Raw genomic sequence first — 19725 nt, forward strand, 5'->3', positions numbered from 1 at the left:
AACACTCCAAAACAGCTCAAGGAGCCGAGAGACGATGTAAAATTACACTGTCCACTCAGAACTATTACAATATGCTCAAAGGTAATTATATATTTTTGACCAAAAAAAAAAAAAAACATACATACTGCAGCTTTAAGTTTCCGGGAGACCTGTCAAACACACAGTGGACCACCCTGAAAGTAAACTTAGGCCTCAGTGAATTCTCTGTTAGAAGAATCATAAACCAATAAGGGCAGTGCTGCACGTGTTTTATTTTTTTTATGGATAGATGGATGAATGGATGGATGATGTACTCAATCAGCAGCTCCATCCATCCAAGTTCAAAATTATTATATTTGTCCTATAAAGTTTAGTTCACAGTGAAAGCGTCAACAGTTTTCCAACATAGCCAATCAGCTCAAGCCTTGCAAGATAAAAACGCGTGAATTAAAATAAATAGCCTATAATTTAAAGTAAATGAGCAGAGTTTGGTCACAGTTGTCCGTCAGAAGGAGGCAGAAGAGTCAGCGGTCAGACAATGACCTGCTCACCAGGTGAAGTGAGACGCTGTTGAACTTTGACCCTCGGTGCCTGGCTGTGCCCGCACAGGCTGCCCCGGCCAGCTGGGTGACTCTGCCCGCAGTGAGAGCGATGCCCAGGGACGGCCTGGCTGAGCCGGTTTGAAAAGCATGTCAACAAGTGACGCAGCAGAGTTGGAGCTCAGAGCCGGAGGAGGAGGAGGAGGTCCGGCTGCTGCTCCTCCGTACGCTCACACTACACGGACCGTCACCACAGCCACACGGTAGGTCCTGGAAACCACTTTCATTTTAACTCTTTAAACTATCCTATTATCACGGAACACTGTTCTACCTAAAACGGTCTTATATTTAATCCAATTACTTACATTAAACTCCGTTTATGCGACTGTTTTTTGTCTTCTTTTTAAGCGAAAGCTGTGTGGCCAAAGTCCGTTGAGAATTCGTGTAATTTTAGGTTCGTGAGCACATTTACAAGGTACAGCGTAGTTTAGCTAATAAGACCATTTTAAAACATCCCGTTAATTATTCCGGGTAAGAATAACTAACTTACATTGAGGTTTAACTTCGTTTATGTATAAAAAAAACAAAACAAACAAACTGTATCCAGAGGACATAAAGGAAATGTTTTCCCTCTTTTTGAGAATGATTGATTAAAAGACAACTTTTTTTTTTTTTTTTTTTACATTTGATATGATACATTCCAACAATATATATGTGTTGCATTTTGGGCAATATAGTAAATTAAATAAGTGGATGGATAAAAACATCTTTGGTTATTTTTGGTCTTATGCATAAAATAGCATCATATAAACATAATAATAAATAAATAAATAAATAATGCAGCTTGTCTGGTGTTTAATGCTGATTCTAAAGTGTTCTGGACAGCATTATTTACCGTGTGAAAAATCCAGAAAGAAAAGTGTGTGCAGTGCTTTATGTTTCAGTGTGTGTTTGTGTGTGTGTGTGTGTGTGTGTGTGTGTTTGTGTGCATGCCATAAACCAGCATCATCAGGTTGTACCTGCTGAGCTCCAGAGGTTTAGCAGGCGAGCCCACACATGCAGTCAGAGGGAGATTACCATTACCAAGATTACTAAGCTGCTGTCTGTGCTTGTCTATTGCTTTGTTACCTCTGCACATCTCTTAAACCCACACACACACACACAACAGTTCCAATGGTCGTCTGACAGGGACTGAAGGTGTGGCACCATGAGAACAAGTCTCACCCTGTCATGGTCACCTTTTGTCCCCGGCTCATTAAATCCATGGTGGATTAAGGTGTAAGAGCAGGGTGTAAATCATTTGTGTGCTGTCCGGGACAATAAATGGTGTGTGTCTGTGTGTGTATATCAGTCATGCCTGTGCACACACCCACTCTGCTGCACAGCCTGATACTTGTGGTTATGTAAGTGTTAGCTTGGCAGATTTAAGCTCACACACCCACAACAGATCCAACCTCTAGTGGGGAATACAACCCACCAAAGCCTGTGTAACTATACACTGTCAAACAGATCAGCTTTTGGATAAGAGTCATGATAGCACCTTAGATATGAGCGATCATCCAAATCTACGGAACATCAGACGGGGGGTGAGTTTATGGAATATTCCCTAAGATGGATACTTAAACAAAGGAATCTATCACTATAAAGATGTGCTTAGATTTTTATATATATATATATTCAACCGTAGTTTGAAAAATACACTTGACAACTTCTCTTTCAAGAAAGCAGTGTTTTTTTAAAACTGCAAAAATTATGCAAAAATCCATATTTTTTCCATTTAATTGTAGATGAAACTATGATTTCTCACCAAAAAGACACACATTTATTTGCACAACTATTACTATTATAGTTTACAAGAAGCAGGGTGTCCATACCCAGTCCTGGAGGGTTGCAATCCTGCACTTTTAAGCTGACACATGATCTCCCAGCAAGCCTTGTTAACAACTACAATTTGCAATTTAAGTGTGACTAACCTGCAGGGTTGCTGCCCTCCAGGACCAAGACTGTGCAAGTACTCGTGGAAGATTATATTATACGAGACTGCAACAATGGCTTTTATTTGTGTAGTCATTTGTGTGGGTGGTGTAAAATGACAAAATTGTATTTCTGTTTGGATAAGTTATTAATGGCTTACATGTTCTCATTAGAAGTTTAGTCGCAAATTCAATACAGTCATCTCTTCTATTGACTGCGTCATGTGTGGTTGTGGAGAGATTTTTTTCTGTTTGCTTTTAAAGGGATACATCGTCCATGCTAATATCACTACCATGGGAACTCATTTTGACAATGTGTAAAAAAAAAAAAAAAAAAACTTCAGAAAATGTACAAAAAAGTAAGTTTTTGTTTTCTAGAAAAAGCACATTTTCCTGTCTTCATTCTCACTTGAGAAATTCCTGGTTTTTCAAGCTTGGCTGCAGAATAATTGCGTTTGTTGACTGGTGTTGTAGTACCTGAGACTGGTCTTGGTCTCATGATCAAGATCTTTGTCTTGTTGTCTCTAAGGGTGCAATGATTAGTTGACATTGTTGACAAAAATCGATAACAAAATTAGTCACCGACAAATGTATTTTACATCATCACCGTCTTCTTCAAGCTGTGGATGGAGCTGGACATTGTTTTTTCATGAGGAGTCACTCATCCACCTTCTATATATCTGTGCTCAGAGCTGTATGCATGTTATGGACGTGATTCGCAGGTTATAGATCATCAAAAACAACCAGTCTAAGTTCCTCCGTCAGATCCACCCAAAGTTCCCACAAACACGGTGACAGAGAGGAACCTGCACCAACACTTATCAACTGGAAAGAGGACTAAAACTAACTAAGCTAAGCTAACCCACCTACACATAAGACTGAGCTAAGAGCTAATGCTAACCGCTTAATGAAAGGAAGTGATTAGTAAAAAGTACACAGCTTACTGTCATTAAACCACAAAGGGCCACAGATTTATTTATGGTCAGATTTAACACTTTTATGGAAGGATAAAAGCTAACATGTCACACGTTGTGTGAAATACATTTTGGCATAAAACTATCGTCGCGATTCAACCGTCCCAATTTGTGAAACGCAATATATTTAATTATATTTCACACGTTCACAGACAAAGCTGGTCCCATTGGACAGTCATGTAAATATTGTGATCATTACACCTAATTATGCCATCAGTAATGCTCTCAGTAATTAATGATTAAATCATCAAGCTTGATCTAGTTTAATTATAGTAAATCGGTGAGATATTTACCAACCATAACTTTATGTAACTCATTATCAGATACTGTATACCATAAACTAGATTCAGCAGCAGTGGTTTATATTAAACAGTAAAAACACTATTGTGGTTATTTTTGCTTTTCATGTGCTTTTTATTTTTGAAAATGTATTATAAATGAGGTAATAAACAAACACTAATGGAGTGACCCATATGCACAAAAATGTTTCATAAAATATCAGACAATGAGCTCTATGAGTCAGCAGCTATTGTAGCTTTTTTTTAATGTGTAAATGCTTTGACTGAAGCACATTCTAGTGATGATGTATTTCATTTATTTTGTGTTTGTAAGGAACCTGTTTACACTTTAATTTGGGAATTGTTTTATTTATTTATTTATTGTTTTTATTTGTCATAATTTGACCCAGGCCAAATTTAAAAGACAGAGCAAATAATTGTACGATTTGTAATTCGATTAGTCGGTTAATCGTTTCAATAATCGATGACTAGTCGACTACTAAAATAGCCCTCGAACGTTTTTTGTCGAGACAAGCACTGGGACATCGATCCATCTTATTTCTAGTCAGGAATCCCTTTGAGCACTTATTTTAGGTCTCATTCACCTGGCAACATCTGATTTTCAGATACATAAAATCATTCTGGACTTATCAGTGGCTTTTAGGGATGTAACGATTCACTCAACTCTCGATACGATTCACAATACGAATCTCTCACGATTTATTTTACAAAATGGGAATGCAGACAAATATTCCTTTATTTTTTGTACTACTATTTTCCTTTTATATTTAATTGTCAAAAGAATCCCTTGATAAACTATTCAAAACAATGCAATTTAACTAAAAATAAATCTTGAATGAAATAAATAATGAAATAATACAAATGAAGAAGCCTATTAATTAAAATTCTGGTTCTATAGTAAACAATGCAAAACTACATAGTTCCTTTTCTTTTTAAAAGTGCAACTGAAAATGTATTTTGTGCCTTAACAATAGGACTTTAAAAAAAAAAAAAAAAAAACAGTCTGCACTGTATTTACGTCAGATATTTGTTTGGACCAGCAGAGGGCGCTGGTAACGCAGTGGCATGCAGATATCCGGGCAGTGAAGAAGAGAAGCTATGCTAGCAGATAAAGCTAATAGAAAAACGTGACTTTTACAGATATTCACGTAATATTACAGATATTATTTCGGTGCTAAAGGGGTAAAGAATCATTTATGAACATGTTTAAGAGTAGATGGCGGCCAGAAGGAGTAGTAGCAGATTCCGCCCGCCGCCTACACTTTTAGACGAGAAGGATATATTGCGCCGTCTGCTGTTTAAAAAAGTACTGAGATTCAATTTTCAGAGCATCGATGTGGACCGTGATACCTATGAATCGATTTTTAACTGCCTTACAATTAATCGTTACATCCCTAGTGGCTTTATAAATACAATAGTTTATTCCTTTGCGAGAATTTAGTTGAACAAATTTGTCAAGATTTATAGACTTTTGCATGTCTGCCAAACTAAAATTAAACAAGGTGGATGCTCTAACTATTCAACTTTGTCATGGTTTTAAAATGTGATTTTCATCCAACTCAAGGCCCGGGGGCCAAATCTGGCCCTTCAGAGAATTCAAAAGGACATTTAAGTATCTGTCACTTATTGCTTAGAAATATCTTGGTGCCTTCCGTACTTTGTCTAATTTATAACTGGAAGTGCAAACTTGGGCAGATAAATGTTGAAATTGTTAGTTTTTTCGCCTAAAACCTGCGGCCCACTAGTGATCAAACTGGTCTGCATTTGGTCCTTGAACTAAAATAAGTTTGACACTTCTGCGTTAAGTTCAATTGCACTTAAGTGCCCAGTATGTGTTTTATGAAAATAAAGTGTAATTAACTTACAAGGTATAATAATGCATTGAGGAGTGAGGTGGTTTAACAAGGTCAGATGTGGTTCTGACACCTAGTGACCATGCGTTCACGTGCTATTCATGTTAGCGCAATTACATGCTTTTTTTGTTAAACATGAGATAATAATGAAATTGATTTGGACATTTTTTTGGATCGATACGATGACCGCGCGGTGAAATATCGCAATACATCATCGAATGGATTTTTTTCTTCCACGCTCAGTAAGTGTATGATTGTGTGGATGTGAGAATGCTTCTGCAGAGCTTGATGACAAGACATTGGTTTCAACGAGGTGTGTTGTGTATCAGGAATCCGGCCCTCGAGGACTGGAGTCCGGCACCCCTAATATAATGCATGTTTAACAAGGTCTGATGACACCTAGTGACCATGCGTTTACATGCTATGCATACAGTATGTTAGTGCAATTACATGTTTTTTGTTGTTAAAAAACATGCAATAATTAAATTGATTTGGACATTTTTTTTGGATCGATACGATAATCGCGCGGTGAAATACCGCAATATGTCATCGAATGGATTTTTTTCTTCCACGCTTAGTGAGTGTATGATTGAGTGGATGTGAGAATGCTTCTGCAGGAGAAGGCGTGTTGTCCTTGGCAGTGGCGTCTCACTCTCTTAGTCGTGCTATGGCAGGCCTTTTTAATGGCCTCTAAGAAATGATGCCTAATTGAGGCCAATGATTTTCCCCCCTGAAGGCAAGGTGGAAACATGGAGCTGCAGATGAATAGGACGGGCTGCGTTGTTAGGATGACTAAAGGGACTGCTTACATATCGCTCGTGTGTGTGTGTGTGTGTGTGTGTGTGTGTGTGTGTGCTAGCAGTGAAAGTACATTAGCGTGTCACTGTTTTCGTCTCTGAATGAGTGAATGTGTGGGTGTGTTTTACTCTTCTTGTAAGAGAGAAAGTGAGCTAATGGTTATGTAAGCGCTCGCCGCTTATCAGCACGATAAAGAGGAGAGTCTGCTCTTCTGTTTCCTGGTTACATACTTGAGGTTTTAATTTCTGGCAAAATGAATGTGATCCGTGCAAATTACAGCTTCCAAGATGTGTCGACCCGCCTTAATCCGATGAACAAGGTGTCAATCATTAATAAACACGTCTTTAATGTGAACATGCTTAAAGCTATTCAATAGAAATACTCGGTGAAAATGAAAGGCTCGGGCTGGGGTAAAAAGGAACATTTTAATTTTCTTACAAGTTGCAACCGTATTGTGCTGAGTCAGTCGTAAAGGAGGAGTCGTAATTTTTTCCATCATGGAAATCCAAGAGATTGAACTGGCAAGCGACTAAAAAAAAAAAAAACTCACAGGTCAGAGTTCACCACTGCATTTAGCACCTTTACAATTAAAAAAAACAAAAAACCATGACGTACAAGGAAAACCTGCAAACTCCTCCACTGTTGAACCCAACGATGGACAACTATTATCACAATGCGGACCACAACAATGTTATTGTCTTGTCAGAGGGCCACATTATCAACATCCATGTCAGTATTTAGAATAATGACCAATCTGAGCATTGATACAGGAAGGAGCAAAGAGTTTGTCTTTTTGTTGTTATTTTTGTGTATTTTTTTAGTCGTTTTGTGTAATTTTGTTGTCTTTTGTGTATTTCTTTAGTTGTGTGTTTTTGTTGTCTTTTGTGTATTTTGTTGTCGTTTTGTATGTTATTTTTTGAATTGTGTGTGTGTTGTTGTTTTGAGTCGTTTTGTGTATTTTTGTTGCCAATTTGTATATAATTTCTTGTATAGAGTGTTTGTTGTTGTTTTGCGTAGTTCATTTTCATTGTGTGTATTTCTGTTTATTTTTTGTAGTGGTCTTTGTGGGTTTTTGTAGTCATCTTAATTAATTTTGTTTGTTGTTTTATGTTTTTTGAATATTTTTATCTATCTTTGTAGTTTTGCGTTCAAATATTGTGTAATCTTGTTGTTGCTTCGTATATTTTTCTGTTATTCTTGTAGTCATCTTGTGTGTTTGGAGTACTTTTAATTATTTTAACTTATCTTTTGTGTATTTTTCTGTAATTTTGTTAGTTTTTAAATCGAGTCATTTTATGGCTAACCGTGTCTCTAAATTATAGTTTGGTGGTAATGTATCAGAGCAGTTAACAACCCGACAGATTGTTTAAACGCCTCCAGTTAACGATATATGTCATTCATCACTGACTTTGTTTTGACACTACTCAGCAGAACGAGTTTGTCTTGGGTGTAAACAGAGACCGAAGGAAAGTGGGCGGAGCTCCGGGCTTTTGAATGACAGTATTAATGATTTCACTTTCTCTACATTTGCTGCTGACAACTGTGCTAGTGTTTCATTTGAACCAACAGGAACACCAGCATGAGGCAATGTTACAAAGTTGGCTTGAAAGTTAACTGTGATGGACTTTTCCCTCCAAAAACAAACTCATATTTTGTTAATTATTTATCATTAATAATATTATTAAAATGTATTTGTTGTATTTAGTCATAATCGATCACCCAGTTTGTTGCATTTTGTTTTTAGTCAAGTTTAAAAAAATAAATAAATAAAACTTCATCACTTATTTACTTATTTGGATAACTCATCTATTTTATTCATTTATTTAGATTTTTTTTTTTTCAATTTCCTTCATTACAAATTAAAAGGGAGGTCATGACCCTTTGATTATTTTGAATATTCAACAAAATATGTATAGTTTAAAAATAAATGTACATCATTTATTATTATCATCACTAAATGTTATTTAAATAAAATCATAAAAATGTATTTGATGGTTTTCGTCAGTTCAAGGTTTAACTTCACAAATATTAGTCACTTTTACCCAAGACTGCAAAGTCATTTTGATGGCTTTGACCTCCCATTCCTTTTAGGAACATGTTTAATTGCATTTTCTGAATTCCTCTTTGAGTTTGTTTCCCATTGTATGATTGTTTACTCATATTTTACCACTAAAGTCAAACTAAACTAACAGTCTGTTGTTGTTTTTCTCAGTGAACACCACGATGAAGCATCTGGAGAGAAGCCGACGAATCGTCATCATGATGAAACGCAGCGATCAACCGTCAGACAGGAACAAACGCACAAAGGTGACACACAAACACACACATGCGGCACGTTACATCATTAAATGTCACAACTGCACATGGCATCTAATCAAAGCAGGATTTACACAGCAAATGCATTCAACATTCAAACTCTCAAATTGCTCCACTGTTATGAGGTTCACATTAATATCTGATTGACGTGAGCATGTCAGTCATTCATATTTTTCAAAACAGTCAAAGTCAAGTTGCCACGGTTGTAGCCTAAGGAGATGCTAGGGGTTGTACTGACAATGGAGGAATTTGACACGAAGAAGACCTAAACTTGGCTTAAAGCAACACTGTGACAAATGTCCTAAAGATGTTTATCCATCACTATCCATCATCTATATGTCAGATATATGATTACATCTGCAGTTATCTGTGAGGTATTGGAGGTTATCCAAATAAAGGAAACCCTTTGAAAAGAGTTACGGGGTCATTGAAGGCCACGTCTTGTTAGTGCACGTGGGGTAACATCCTCAAATGAAACACACTCACCCAACAGAACATAATATCATCTTCTCTTCCTGTTGCAGCATCGACTTTAAGAGCAGACGAAGCTTCTCATCATAACGACCGGAGGTCCCACGAGCTCAGGTTCACCACCTCCCTCCTGCTCAGGCTCTCCAACAGTCTCGGCCTCGCGAGGGCAAATCTGAAATCAAAGAGCATTTCAGAGCAGAGACCTCCGAGGTAAGCAGGGAAACATTGCATCATGTCTGGACTTCATGGAGTAACGGTGAACAGGTTGTTTCTGTTTGGCATTCATCGTGATTGTGAAGTCCATCGTTGAGTCCAAAAGTAACTAACCCAGTTTATACCTCCACCAAAGGGGTCATATTTTAACCAGCGTTCATTTATTTGTCTTTTAGCAGGATCAATTTTTTTCAAATCTGGCAAATTTTCCTCAAATTGTTCCCCAAAATTTTTCCAAATTCCAAAAATCTGAATATCCTGCAGGGACTGATATACTCAAATATTTTATACTTATAAGTGCAAACCATTGGTGCATTAATGTTGATTTTCCTCTTTTTCCCCACCCAGTAAGCTCTGCAGCCCACTTAAGCTCAAACTGGTCCATATTTGGCCCCTGAACTAAAATGAGTTTGACACCCTTGACTTAATGGATTTTGAGAAAAATGTTACCAAAGATAGACATATTATGCCATAGAAGATTCGATTAATTATTTCAGGAAATCCAGATCAATATAAATATAAATAAATACAAATATAAAATAAGAAAAATACCTTTTTGTCTTTTTCAAATTTTAAAAAACTCATCTCAGTTCGTTATTGACTGATCCTTTAAATCCAGATAGGATCCAGATTGCTTATTTCATCGGGAGGAGATTTGGAGCTTGGTGGAGGTTTGTGCTCTGTGAGTGCTTGTTTTTTTTTTGTAAATTGTAACACACATGAAGAATGGCAGCAATCAGACAAAAAAATAGGTTTAGTTTTTGTCTGTCATGCTTCAGTACCAAGTCTCTACCGATTGACACCATAAGAACATTTTCTGATTCTTACAGCAGAATATTTCTGCAAAACATCAACTTAACTTCACATTTAGCAGAGAAGCCAGTGCTGCCTCTTTGACGATATCAAACACCAACTTTAACGTTCTATTCATAGAGTGAAACCCACACAACATCTCTTCATCTTCTACCTCCCACTGTTAAAAGCTCGAGTGCCACCAATCATTTACCTCACAAACTCTTCTCCGACCCGTTGCCCCTGGTTTCTAGGCAAATATTTAACATTTGTTTTGCGAGATATGGAAATTGCTTGCCAATTGCATTAACATTTTATGAGGTGGGAGTGTGTACACTCGTTTTTCCTTGGTTGTCTTTGCACATCTGTGTGTAAAGGCAACACAGTAAGGGAAGCTTCTAAATAGAGGTGACTGATTCCTGTTGGTTGTATTTGTTTATTCAAAGGGACTCCTGTTAACTCTCTGCTGGCCATCAGAAGCCAAGGCAGTCCTTTGTGACCTTATATGGTAACTTTAATTCGAGGGTGTGAGCTTGTACTCGTGCGGCCTGTAGAGGTGTAGTTATGTCTGAATAGTGTGACTCTGGTGCACATGTGTTTAGACTAGTTAAGGACTAAAGAGAAAAATGCTGGCGAGCCTGTTGATCTGCATTCCTGTTGCTCGTGTTCTACATCCTAACATCCAAGTGTGTCACACGAACCATAAAGTGGAGCACAAGCGATGTGTCGCAAAGCACATGTTCAATTTCAGGTTTATTCTGCGTTTTCCAATGTAATAATGAAACTTAGGTATTCAAGGGACTGTGTGGAACAGGGAGAACATGCAAACTGCACACGTAAAGGACCAAGGTGTCCTTTGCATCATGTGCTAACCACTGCACCATATGTATATAGAATATCTAAGAATTTTAAATTGGTTTTGGTTGTATTCACATTTGTTTCTATCAATTTGTTTGTTTATGATTTATTTCTGTACATTCTGGTTTCTTGTTATATATTGTCTTTATTAATATATTATTTCAACCCTGTGTGCTGCTTTTTTTTTTCTTTCTGTAATGCTACTGGAATTTTTCATTTCATGTGTAAGATCTTTGTAATTGTGTAAATAAATAATGAATTTTGATCTTTGTTTTCCCAGATTGATTGAAACACAGAAGCCTAAGACCAAGGACAGCCCTGATGAGGTAAAGATATCTCATCCTAATTATTTTGTGATCAAATCTAGTATTATATAATCGTTATATAATCCACCGAGTTGAGCAAACACCCAAGCAGCTCTTTTAAAGCCTATAAAACTGAATAGAATGTACATTTTACACTTACGCTGCAGCCATAAAAATGACTAATACAATTTAACATGTTCCGTAATGGCACTAGCTAGTGACACTTTGTACTCTTGCAAACATTTTGATAGAATTTTATTTTAACAGTTAGAAGGGACAGGGTGTGGATGCTTGTGTGCGCGTCTGTCATGTCTTTAAAAAAATGAAAAAAAAACCTGTTTGCCTAGACGTGAGGTGTTGGAATAGCTATACCATGGGAACTAGAAAATTAGAGTGTCTCGGGCTCCTGCCAACATGCAATGTGTAAAAATCTATGTGCTGTAAAAGCAAGAGGAATTTTTCTACATAACCATGTGTAGACTTTGCTTGGAAGATCATGCGTTTATCTCCAAACTGTTATCTTTTATTGTTTCCAAACAGACATCCTGCCAGACATCCATAGCAAAGACCAACACTTCTTTATCTGGGACATTATCATCATCATCGACAGCCAACAAGAAAAATCAGGTCACTCCGGGTGTTTCTGAAGAACAGGAGATCATAAACATTGAACCACACAAGCACCAGAGTGGAAATCAACCTGAGACTTGCACTTATTTTACTGAGAAACCTTCAACGGAAAATTTTAAGGACCAAACTGAACTTGGCAGACACTCTGACCTCTCAGGACAGATGTTGTCCTCCACTGTGGTGACTGTTCTGGCACCTCACTGGGGTAGCCGATCACGGCGGCCAAAGAAAGGGGACGGACCTGGTTGCTCAGGGGCACATTGGAACCTACAAGAGCCTAACAGTGACCCTGTTTTTCATGGTGTGAAAGACTTGTTTACAAGTGGATCCCAAGACACAGTAAGGGTACCGTCTCCTGGTCCCAGGAGTAACAGTGTTAGCTGGTCAACTAAAAGTGAGCCTGTTAGCTTGGTCCCGAGAAGAAAAATTACTCAAACAACCTCTTTGGAATCCCGCTCTGGAAGAATGGACAACCAAAAGAGGGATGCACGAGCTCCGTCATCAGCACGTCCACCTTTTCTTCCTCATGATGAACAAAAAGGAGCATCACAAAAAAGTCACCAAGCACACCTGTCATCTTCAAGCTCAAAGCCAACAACTAGCAGCCTTTTGTTGTCTTTGAGAAGGTTCAACTCCGACGGCAGAAGCCCTCCCCCTCTTAACAGTTCAAGTGATCAAAATGGAAAGTTGTTCTCCCCACATCTATCTCAAAGCGTTCGCAATAAAAATGAACAGGAGAGGTCCAAGTCTTTTCTTTCTCCAACATCTACAGCCTATAGTTCACCAGATGCCCAAACATTTCTTTCACCGCCATTCAATGATCAAATGCAATGGACTCCATCAAACACAATCTTCTTCCCAACATCCCCAATGGAAAAGGATGCAGTGGAACGACCCTTCACCCAACACGGTCAACGAATAAACAAGACTCAATCTAGTTTTTCATTCCACAATTCTACAAACAAAGAGATGACGATTGGGCAAAATAATGGCATTCCACACCTGCACACGGAGACCTCCATTTCATCACCAAAACATGCATCCTACAATCACAACTACTCACAAAAAACCGTCCCTCGAGCCACGCTGACCTCCACTTCATGGTGGAAACAAGTTACCCACGAGGGCAGTCGCAATGTGACAAAAAACAGCACAGACGCGCCAAACACACCCTTCATTCAGAAACATCTTGATGATCGAGACATGGCTTATTTAAATTCAACTGACAACAAAGGGTTAGGAAGTCAAATTCCTAGCAACAGTGACAACAGCAACACAGTGGAGTCACTATATGAAGTAAACATGAACCTTGGTATGCAGATACATAGAGGAAATCCTGATCTTAAACAGAGAGATGCCAAGTATTTCCCAGGTCAAGACTCTGACAGGATGATGACACTTTCTAACTGTTCAAATCTAAAAAGCAGAAATACACCAAAGCCTCAAAGTATGCCTGATGTTTTATATTCTCAGAAAATAAACAGAGCACCTTTACAATCAGTCCAGATGCACTGTGTTGACCCCCAAAAGCATGAAATAAATCACAGGCCCTATACCACACAAACAAATGAAGTACCCGTTAATTATCTAAACCCTAGAAGCCCAAACCCTAGGAGCCCAAACACAGTTACGGACAATGTCAACAGCAGTAATCAATGCAAACCAATCTCCCCCATAACTCCCATTGCAACACACAAGTTTATGAGACTATCTTCATTTCATGATTTTACAAACACACCCAACCGTCAAGTGTTCTCACCAGTTCCAAACACAAATACAAACCTCTCCTCCCAGTTCCCTCCAAGTTCACCTCAGGTCGCCCCTCAGACATCACACACTAGCACTTCTTCACAAACAAGGAAATCCCCAGAGATAACTAATACCTCTCCTCTTGGTTTTGAACGAAGCTATGCCTCTATTCCTAAACCATCTCAGGCAAAAATCATGTCCAGTCTGATGTCCACACTAACTTCTTCACCCCAAGCCAAATACAGCTCCTTACCCACCTCCTCTACAACCTCTCTTGGAACCACTAATAACCATCTTGTGTCTAACAATCCCACTTCGACTGCTTTAGCTACAGGGTCCCTTACCCCGGTCAATGTTTCCTATTTTTTAACACCACCAACAACTCCAGTTGTTACAAACTCAGAAATGTCAACCTTGACGGGACGTAAAACATATTCAAACAGCCTCGAGAGGCAACCTAAGAAACGACAAGAAACAGAGGTGAAAAAAGCAAGACGGGTTACATGGCATGATTCGGTAGAAGTCAAATGTCCAGAGCCCATTAAAAAGGAGAATTCATTTGTAACTCCATCAAAGTCAGTTCAAAGCACCCAATCAGATTTTACTTCTCTAAAACCAAACAACCCAAACATCGATACATCTATTTTTTCCCTAAAGAGTTCAAAACTACCAGAGGAAAAAGGAGGGAAACTCAGGTCCCTGTCATCAGACTTTGCTGATTTGGTATCTAGAAAAAATGAAAGTAAGAAACAGGGATTGGGTGACTCAGTGAGTTTTGACCAGCAAAGACTCGACTTAACCAACCAGGAAATCCAACCAGAAGAGTCAGATACATTCCAGACTCGCTCTCATGCTCCCTTGTCCCTCCCTCCAGACTTATCAAGAAGTTATCAACATCGTTACAGCTCCCCTCCGTACTCTACACTCATGTCCACCAGGCTTGCACATGGGGAATTCAAGACATTACCACCAAGATCACCTCGATTCTCACAATCCCCTCAATCTAATCGCACACAACTAATTTCTTTAAAAACTGACATAATCGCAGCCAAGCCCAATGTAAGAACTCTATCTTCTACCAGCCCATCCCAGCCTTCATCTTTGCCTCTTCAAATTCAAGCTGCCACTAAAGTTAATGAAAAATGTGTGATTTCAGAAAGAGTCAATTTGGGACCACAGTCTCAACAGAACAATACGGTGCATGACCCCTCCCCTTCATACATATCAGCGACTAAATCTAAGGTCAACACAGATATTACCCAACCTTTGGATAGTCTTGAAAACACAGCTGTTTCTATAAAAACCTACCAATTTAAGAAAACCGCAGATGAACCGCATGGTCTCTCAGAGCATAACTTCAATGTAAGCTTGTCAACAGATCGTCCACCTCAAGCTGGGGAGAGAAAAAAAGATTGTCACATAGGCAAGAGCAAATTTCTGTCCCTGAACAATAACCCAGAACCAAGTCCAAAGAAAAGCTGGTTTTCCTTAAAGAAAAGTTTGAGCACTCCAAATGCCAGTTCAGTGCGGTCTGAGTCAGAGAGAGCCAGTAAGAGTGGCAAGATGGACCAGGTTTTCAACAAGCTCAAGCAAAAACTCAGCATAAGACAGTCCGAGGACGAGCCATCATACCCCAGGAAATGCAGACGAAGCTCTGAAACGCCTTCTGTGGGTGGAATAAGTGACATCAGTAATTTCAGCGATATCAGCAATGACAGTACTAAGACTCTTGAGGAGAGAGTTCAGGAGAAAGAGAATGACCCTAATGGTGGTAGAAAAGATGAGGAGGGCACAGATAGGTGGGCACAAAATAGGTACACCATCACACCGTTTTCATCTACAGGAAGGATAGCACCAAGTGATTCCTTCTCAAGTCCTTGTCTTGAAACAGCTGCTTTTGAAGACAATATAACTGAAAATCCAGGCCAACATAACTTGAGAGTCCATAGCCCAATAATTATTGAGGCAGACTTTTCCAAAGACAAGAGGACACCAGAAATTCAGTGCCTTCCAAGCAGTCCATGCCGAAGTCCTGATCCTTCTGCTGATTATGCATCACAACACAGAAAGTCCACACCAAGCCCCAGGAGCCCATTCTCCCCCTTTGGCTCACTCTCTCCACATTCTCCATTGTCCTTAACTGATGCATCGGACGATGTCTTTTTTAGCCCAAAGCTGAATAGACGCAAAGAAACCTCATCTCCTCAACCAGCTGAAGGACTCTGCCTGACAGGGTCACGAAAACATCGGGCATCAACGGGTCCACCAAGTATAGATCCAGGACAGAACAGTGATTGCTTGGAATCCCTATACGCAGACTTAAAGTACGGCATTGAACCGGGGAGGACATTCTCTGTTAGTTCGGTTCTATCAAGTCGCCCATCTGGGCCGGGCCGAATATCTACAGGATCTAGGTTCATGAGTGTTGGTGATCTCTCTCAGCCCAACACCTTTTCCAAAGGACAATGGAAGGTCACTCAGGATGGGACCACAGAGGTGGATGGCCAGCCTTCTACTGACCAGAATTCTTATTTCCTCGGTGATCTCGGAGAAATGAGATCAAGGTCTCTACCCCGATCCTTATCCAGGTGTTTGGCAAACTGGAGCTCTGACATCACAAAGCCAACTGACCTTCAGGGTGCCAACAGGAGTTTTGAACTGGACACAGAGGATCCTTTAACGCCACATCCCACTCCTCCCAATTCACCCATATCTAGACGAATGTCCAAACCTCCAAGCCCAACTTTATCCAGTTCATCTGGATCGCCCCAGTCAGCCGACAGCCCGTCGTCCAGAGGACGTTTACCCTCCCATGGGTACGTGTCCAGCCTCAGCACTTTTAAGGAATCTTCAGACAGCAGCTCGGACACAACAACGGACGACGAATACTACTTGGACTCAGACGATGAGGGAGAAAAGGAAACTGAATTATGAAAGCTGAATGGTTGCTTTGAACACTGCTTGATTCAGAACAATAAAGAGGATCAGGAGCTTCAAGGTTTTATTCATAGTATAGTGTAACATTTTGTTCATCTGCACGAGGCCTTGTCCGCACTAATATGATTTTATTTTTTTGAAAAATTTGATCTTAAACTTTTAGTTGATCTTAAAACTGTAGGTGATAGAAACTTTATTTATATATTATTATTTTAATAAAATAACTACACGCAACAATATTCAGCCCCAGTTAATTTACACGTGCATTCCAACTGACGGACCAGGGGATATTTTATTTATTTAAGAGTGACATTAACATTAATGTCAACATTATGAAATATGACCAACCTGAGCATTAGTGCAGGAAAGAACAAAAGTCTGTGTGTTTCAGTTTTGAGTTAGTTTGTAATATTTTGTCGCCGACTCGTATATTATGTGTGCTTGTTAATGTTTCGTGTTTTCAGAGTCGTTCTGTGAATTCATGTCAACGTTTTGCATGAGTGTCATTTGTTCTCATCAGAATTAGAAAAAGTTTTATTACACCGTAGAATTTCTAAATACAAGGATTTTTTTGGTGGTAGGTACAAAAACAGCAACAGTAGAATAATAATAATAATAAAATTATAGCGAATGAAGAAAGGAAAAAATAAAGATAGGAGGAAATTTTAACACATTGTGTTAAATAACAATTGTTTTTGTTATGGTTTTCTGTTGTTTTGTAGTGATCTTGTCTGTTTTGTGTAACTTTGATTATCTTTTGTGTATTTTTGTTGTCATTTTTTGTATTTTTCCATAATTTCTATTTGTTGTCATTTTGTAAGTTTTTGGTGTCATTTTCTGCATTTTTGTGTCATTTTGTCAGTTTTTGGTGTCATTTTCTGCAATTTTTGTGTCACTTTGTGCGTTTACTTTAAGGTTGCACAAAATTAGTCTGAGGACCGCCGATTACGCGATTGCCCTAGAAGCACAAGACCTCAGGGTTTTTATCTCTCGCCTGGCCTGGAAACATTAATAATCCACATAATCAATAAAAATAATTGGTATGAAAAACATTCACAAATGCTAATGTTTGTTTCTACATTTCACTGAGTAAAAACTCCTCAAATCAGGCGGTACTTGTGGACAAGGTCTCTCCTGCATTAGAATCTTAAAGGTGTACAGTATGTTTATGATCTCTGATAATCGTTGCTTGATATTTATGGTTTATACCGTTGCATCGCGACATTTTAATGAACAAAGCCATCTGCGGTCTTGACCTGTCTGCACGTCTTATCTTTTTGTTTGCCTTTGATTGTGCTTCCTGACTGCTCTGTGAAAGGTGGATAAATGTGCGATCACGCTTGGAGATTTTCACGATTTATTGTTGTTAAATCAGTAGAAAACAAATGTGTTATTCAAGCAGCTTAATTTTATAAGTGGGCGATGTTGCTTTGTCAAAGTTTTTTGCACTTTGGGAGGAAACAATATCATGTCATGTACAGTGCCTGGTCCTATTTTTGCATTAACAGTCAAAAGTTAATTAATGAACTTAATTCACAGCACTGCAGAAGGTTTTTGGGGCTGGTGTTTAAAATTGCTGTAAAGCAAAGAAAAAATGCTTTGAATAGTGAAGCGATGATAGTTTTGTTTTCATATTTAACAAAATACAGTGAATGAACAGAGGATTTAATCTAGCGCAGTATGTCATAAATATGCCTAAAATTCAAAGTTCTTGCCAAAATTGATTTGTTTGGGGGTCAAATAATTTTTCCCGCCCCTCAACCTCGTTTTAGGACAATAAAATGGTCGCCTCCAGGTTGAATATGCCACATAATGTCCGTTCTAAGTTATATACAGTCATTAACTTGGTGTCTAAACCTTTGTTTTTTATACACGTGAAATCATTGTATGTATTCAAATGATTATAGAGTGGCTGCCATCTTGAAAATTCAATATGGCCGCCAGAAAATATGACATTTTCCATTGTTTCCATTTAATGAGTGCTATGAAGTGTGATGGATATATAGTATATTTGTCTATAATTTGTTTTTTGTTGACACTCAACCTATAGTGATGTTTAGGTTTATCTCAAATGATTTTCATTTATATATTAACAAATAGCTATTATGTAATTTCCACATGGCTGAAAGTCGTTTCTATTCCGTGCATACAGTTAATGTATACAAGACAAGTGTTGACAAAAACTGAACTCCGATATTTTTGGCTTATTTGAACCCCAACTAAGCTAAAAAATAAATAAATACATTTTGGCAACAGAAATGGCTAAAATTAATTGCATGCTGATGCAGTAGAACTACCTTATGTCTTGTTTGGTATTATCACCTGATTTTACTCTTAGAAATACAGAAATAAAAATGAAATTTCTGAAGGTTGAGGTTAAAAAAATATAATTTTTTGATTTATTGTCTGTTCTATTCTCTGCATTTCATTAACTGGTGAATACAAACATGGATGGAAAAGCATTCTTACTCTTACTTCACAGACCTTTTTCACTCCTGCCTTAAAAGTATGACTTAAAACTAAATGTATATTTTATAAATAAATAAATATATTTCAATCTCAAGTTGTTGAAGCTGTAGTAGCTCTTTCTCTGAGGTATTTTCCCAGCACATTGTTTACATGCCAAAAGTGAAACCGTTTTGAGTGTCAAGTCCAAGGCCAAATTCACTCTGTTATTCTTTTGTCTGAGTCATGGTTGTGAATGTATTCTTCCTTAAATAGTGCCTGCTACAGGTGGGGCAGCACAACACCCACATTATTTCAAAGGGTGTATCTTTTTGTTTTGTTTTTTAGTTGTGGCAACAGACAAACTGCTGTGATGGAAACGATGGCTAATGAATAAATCATGCTAAGCAGTGGACTTTTCTCTCCTCTTTGTGAGGATGTTTTCTCTTTCTAACGGAGACTGAGCTTCGTATAATTAGCCATGACTTCATCTGAGAAGGAAAGGGAAGGGTAGGAAAGGCTGCTTCACATTGTGTGTCATGGTGTTTAAAGCATGAAGTCTGATTTTCCATTTCATCCCACACACAGGGCGGT

The 19725-nt window shown here is 38.4% G+C and overlaps 2 protein-coding genes across 2 annotated transcripts in view; one reads left to right on the forward strand and one right to left on the reverse strand.

Annotated features, from left to right (window-relative positions):
• The window catches only part of LOC114454130 (receptor activity-modifying protein 3), a 47986-nt gene extending 47234 nt beyond the window's left edge, over positions 1-752 (reverse strand). The window contains exon 1 of the mRNA XM_028434346.1: positions 531-752. The gene's annotated coding sequence lies outside the window, so the exon portion shown is untranslated. The remainder of the gene's footprint in view (positions 1-530) is intronic.
• Positions 483-19249, forward strand: LOC114454129 (mucin-5AC). Its single transcript, XM_028434344.1, has 5 exons — positions 483-781; positions 8628-8722; positions 9256-9412; positions 11346-11391; positions 11911-19249. The coding sequence occupies exons 1-5, from the start codon at positions 669-671 to the stop codon at positions 16681-16683; spliced, it is 5184 nt and encodes a 1727-aa protein (XP_028290145.1). The 5' UTR covers positions 483-668; the 3' UTR covers positions 16684-19249.
• The last annotated feature ends 476 nt before the right edge of the window (positions 19250-19725 follow it).

Source organism: Gouania willdenowi, chromosome 20, assembly GCF_900634775.1.
Source record: "Gouania willdenowi chromosome 20, fGouWil2.1, whole genome shotgun sequence".
NCBI classification, from domain to species: Eukaryota; Metazoa; Chordata; class Actinopteri; order Blenniiformes; family Gobiesocidae; genus Gouania; species Gouania willdenowi.

Bases quoted from the DNA above. Each gene is read 5' to 3' on its own strand.
- LOC114454129 (XM_028434344.1), top strand. From the start codon at position 669: ATGTCAACAAGTGACGCAGCAGAGTTGGAGCTCAGAGCCGGAGGAGGA. The intron at 782-8,627 runs GTAGGTCCTGGA...TGTTTTTCTCAG, and splicing joins ACCGTCACCACAGCCACACG to TGAACACCACGATGAAGCAT. The intron at 11,392-11,910 runs GTAAAGATATCT...GTTTCCAAACAG, and splicing joins CCAAGGACAGCCCTGATGAG to ACATCCTGCCAGACATCCAT.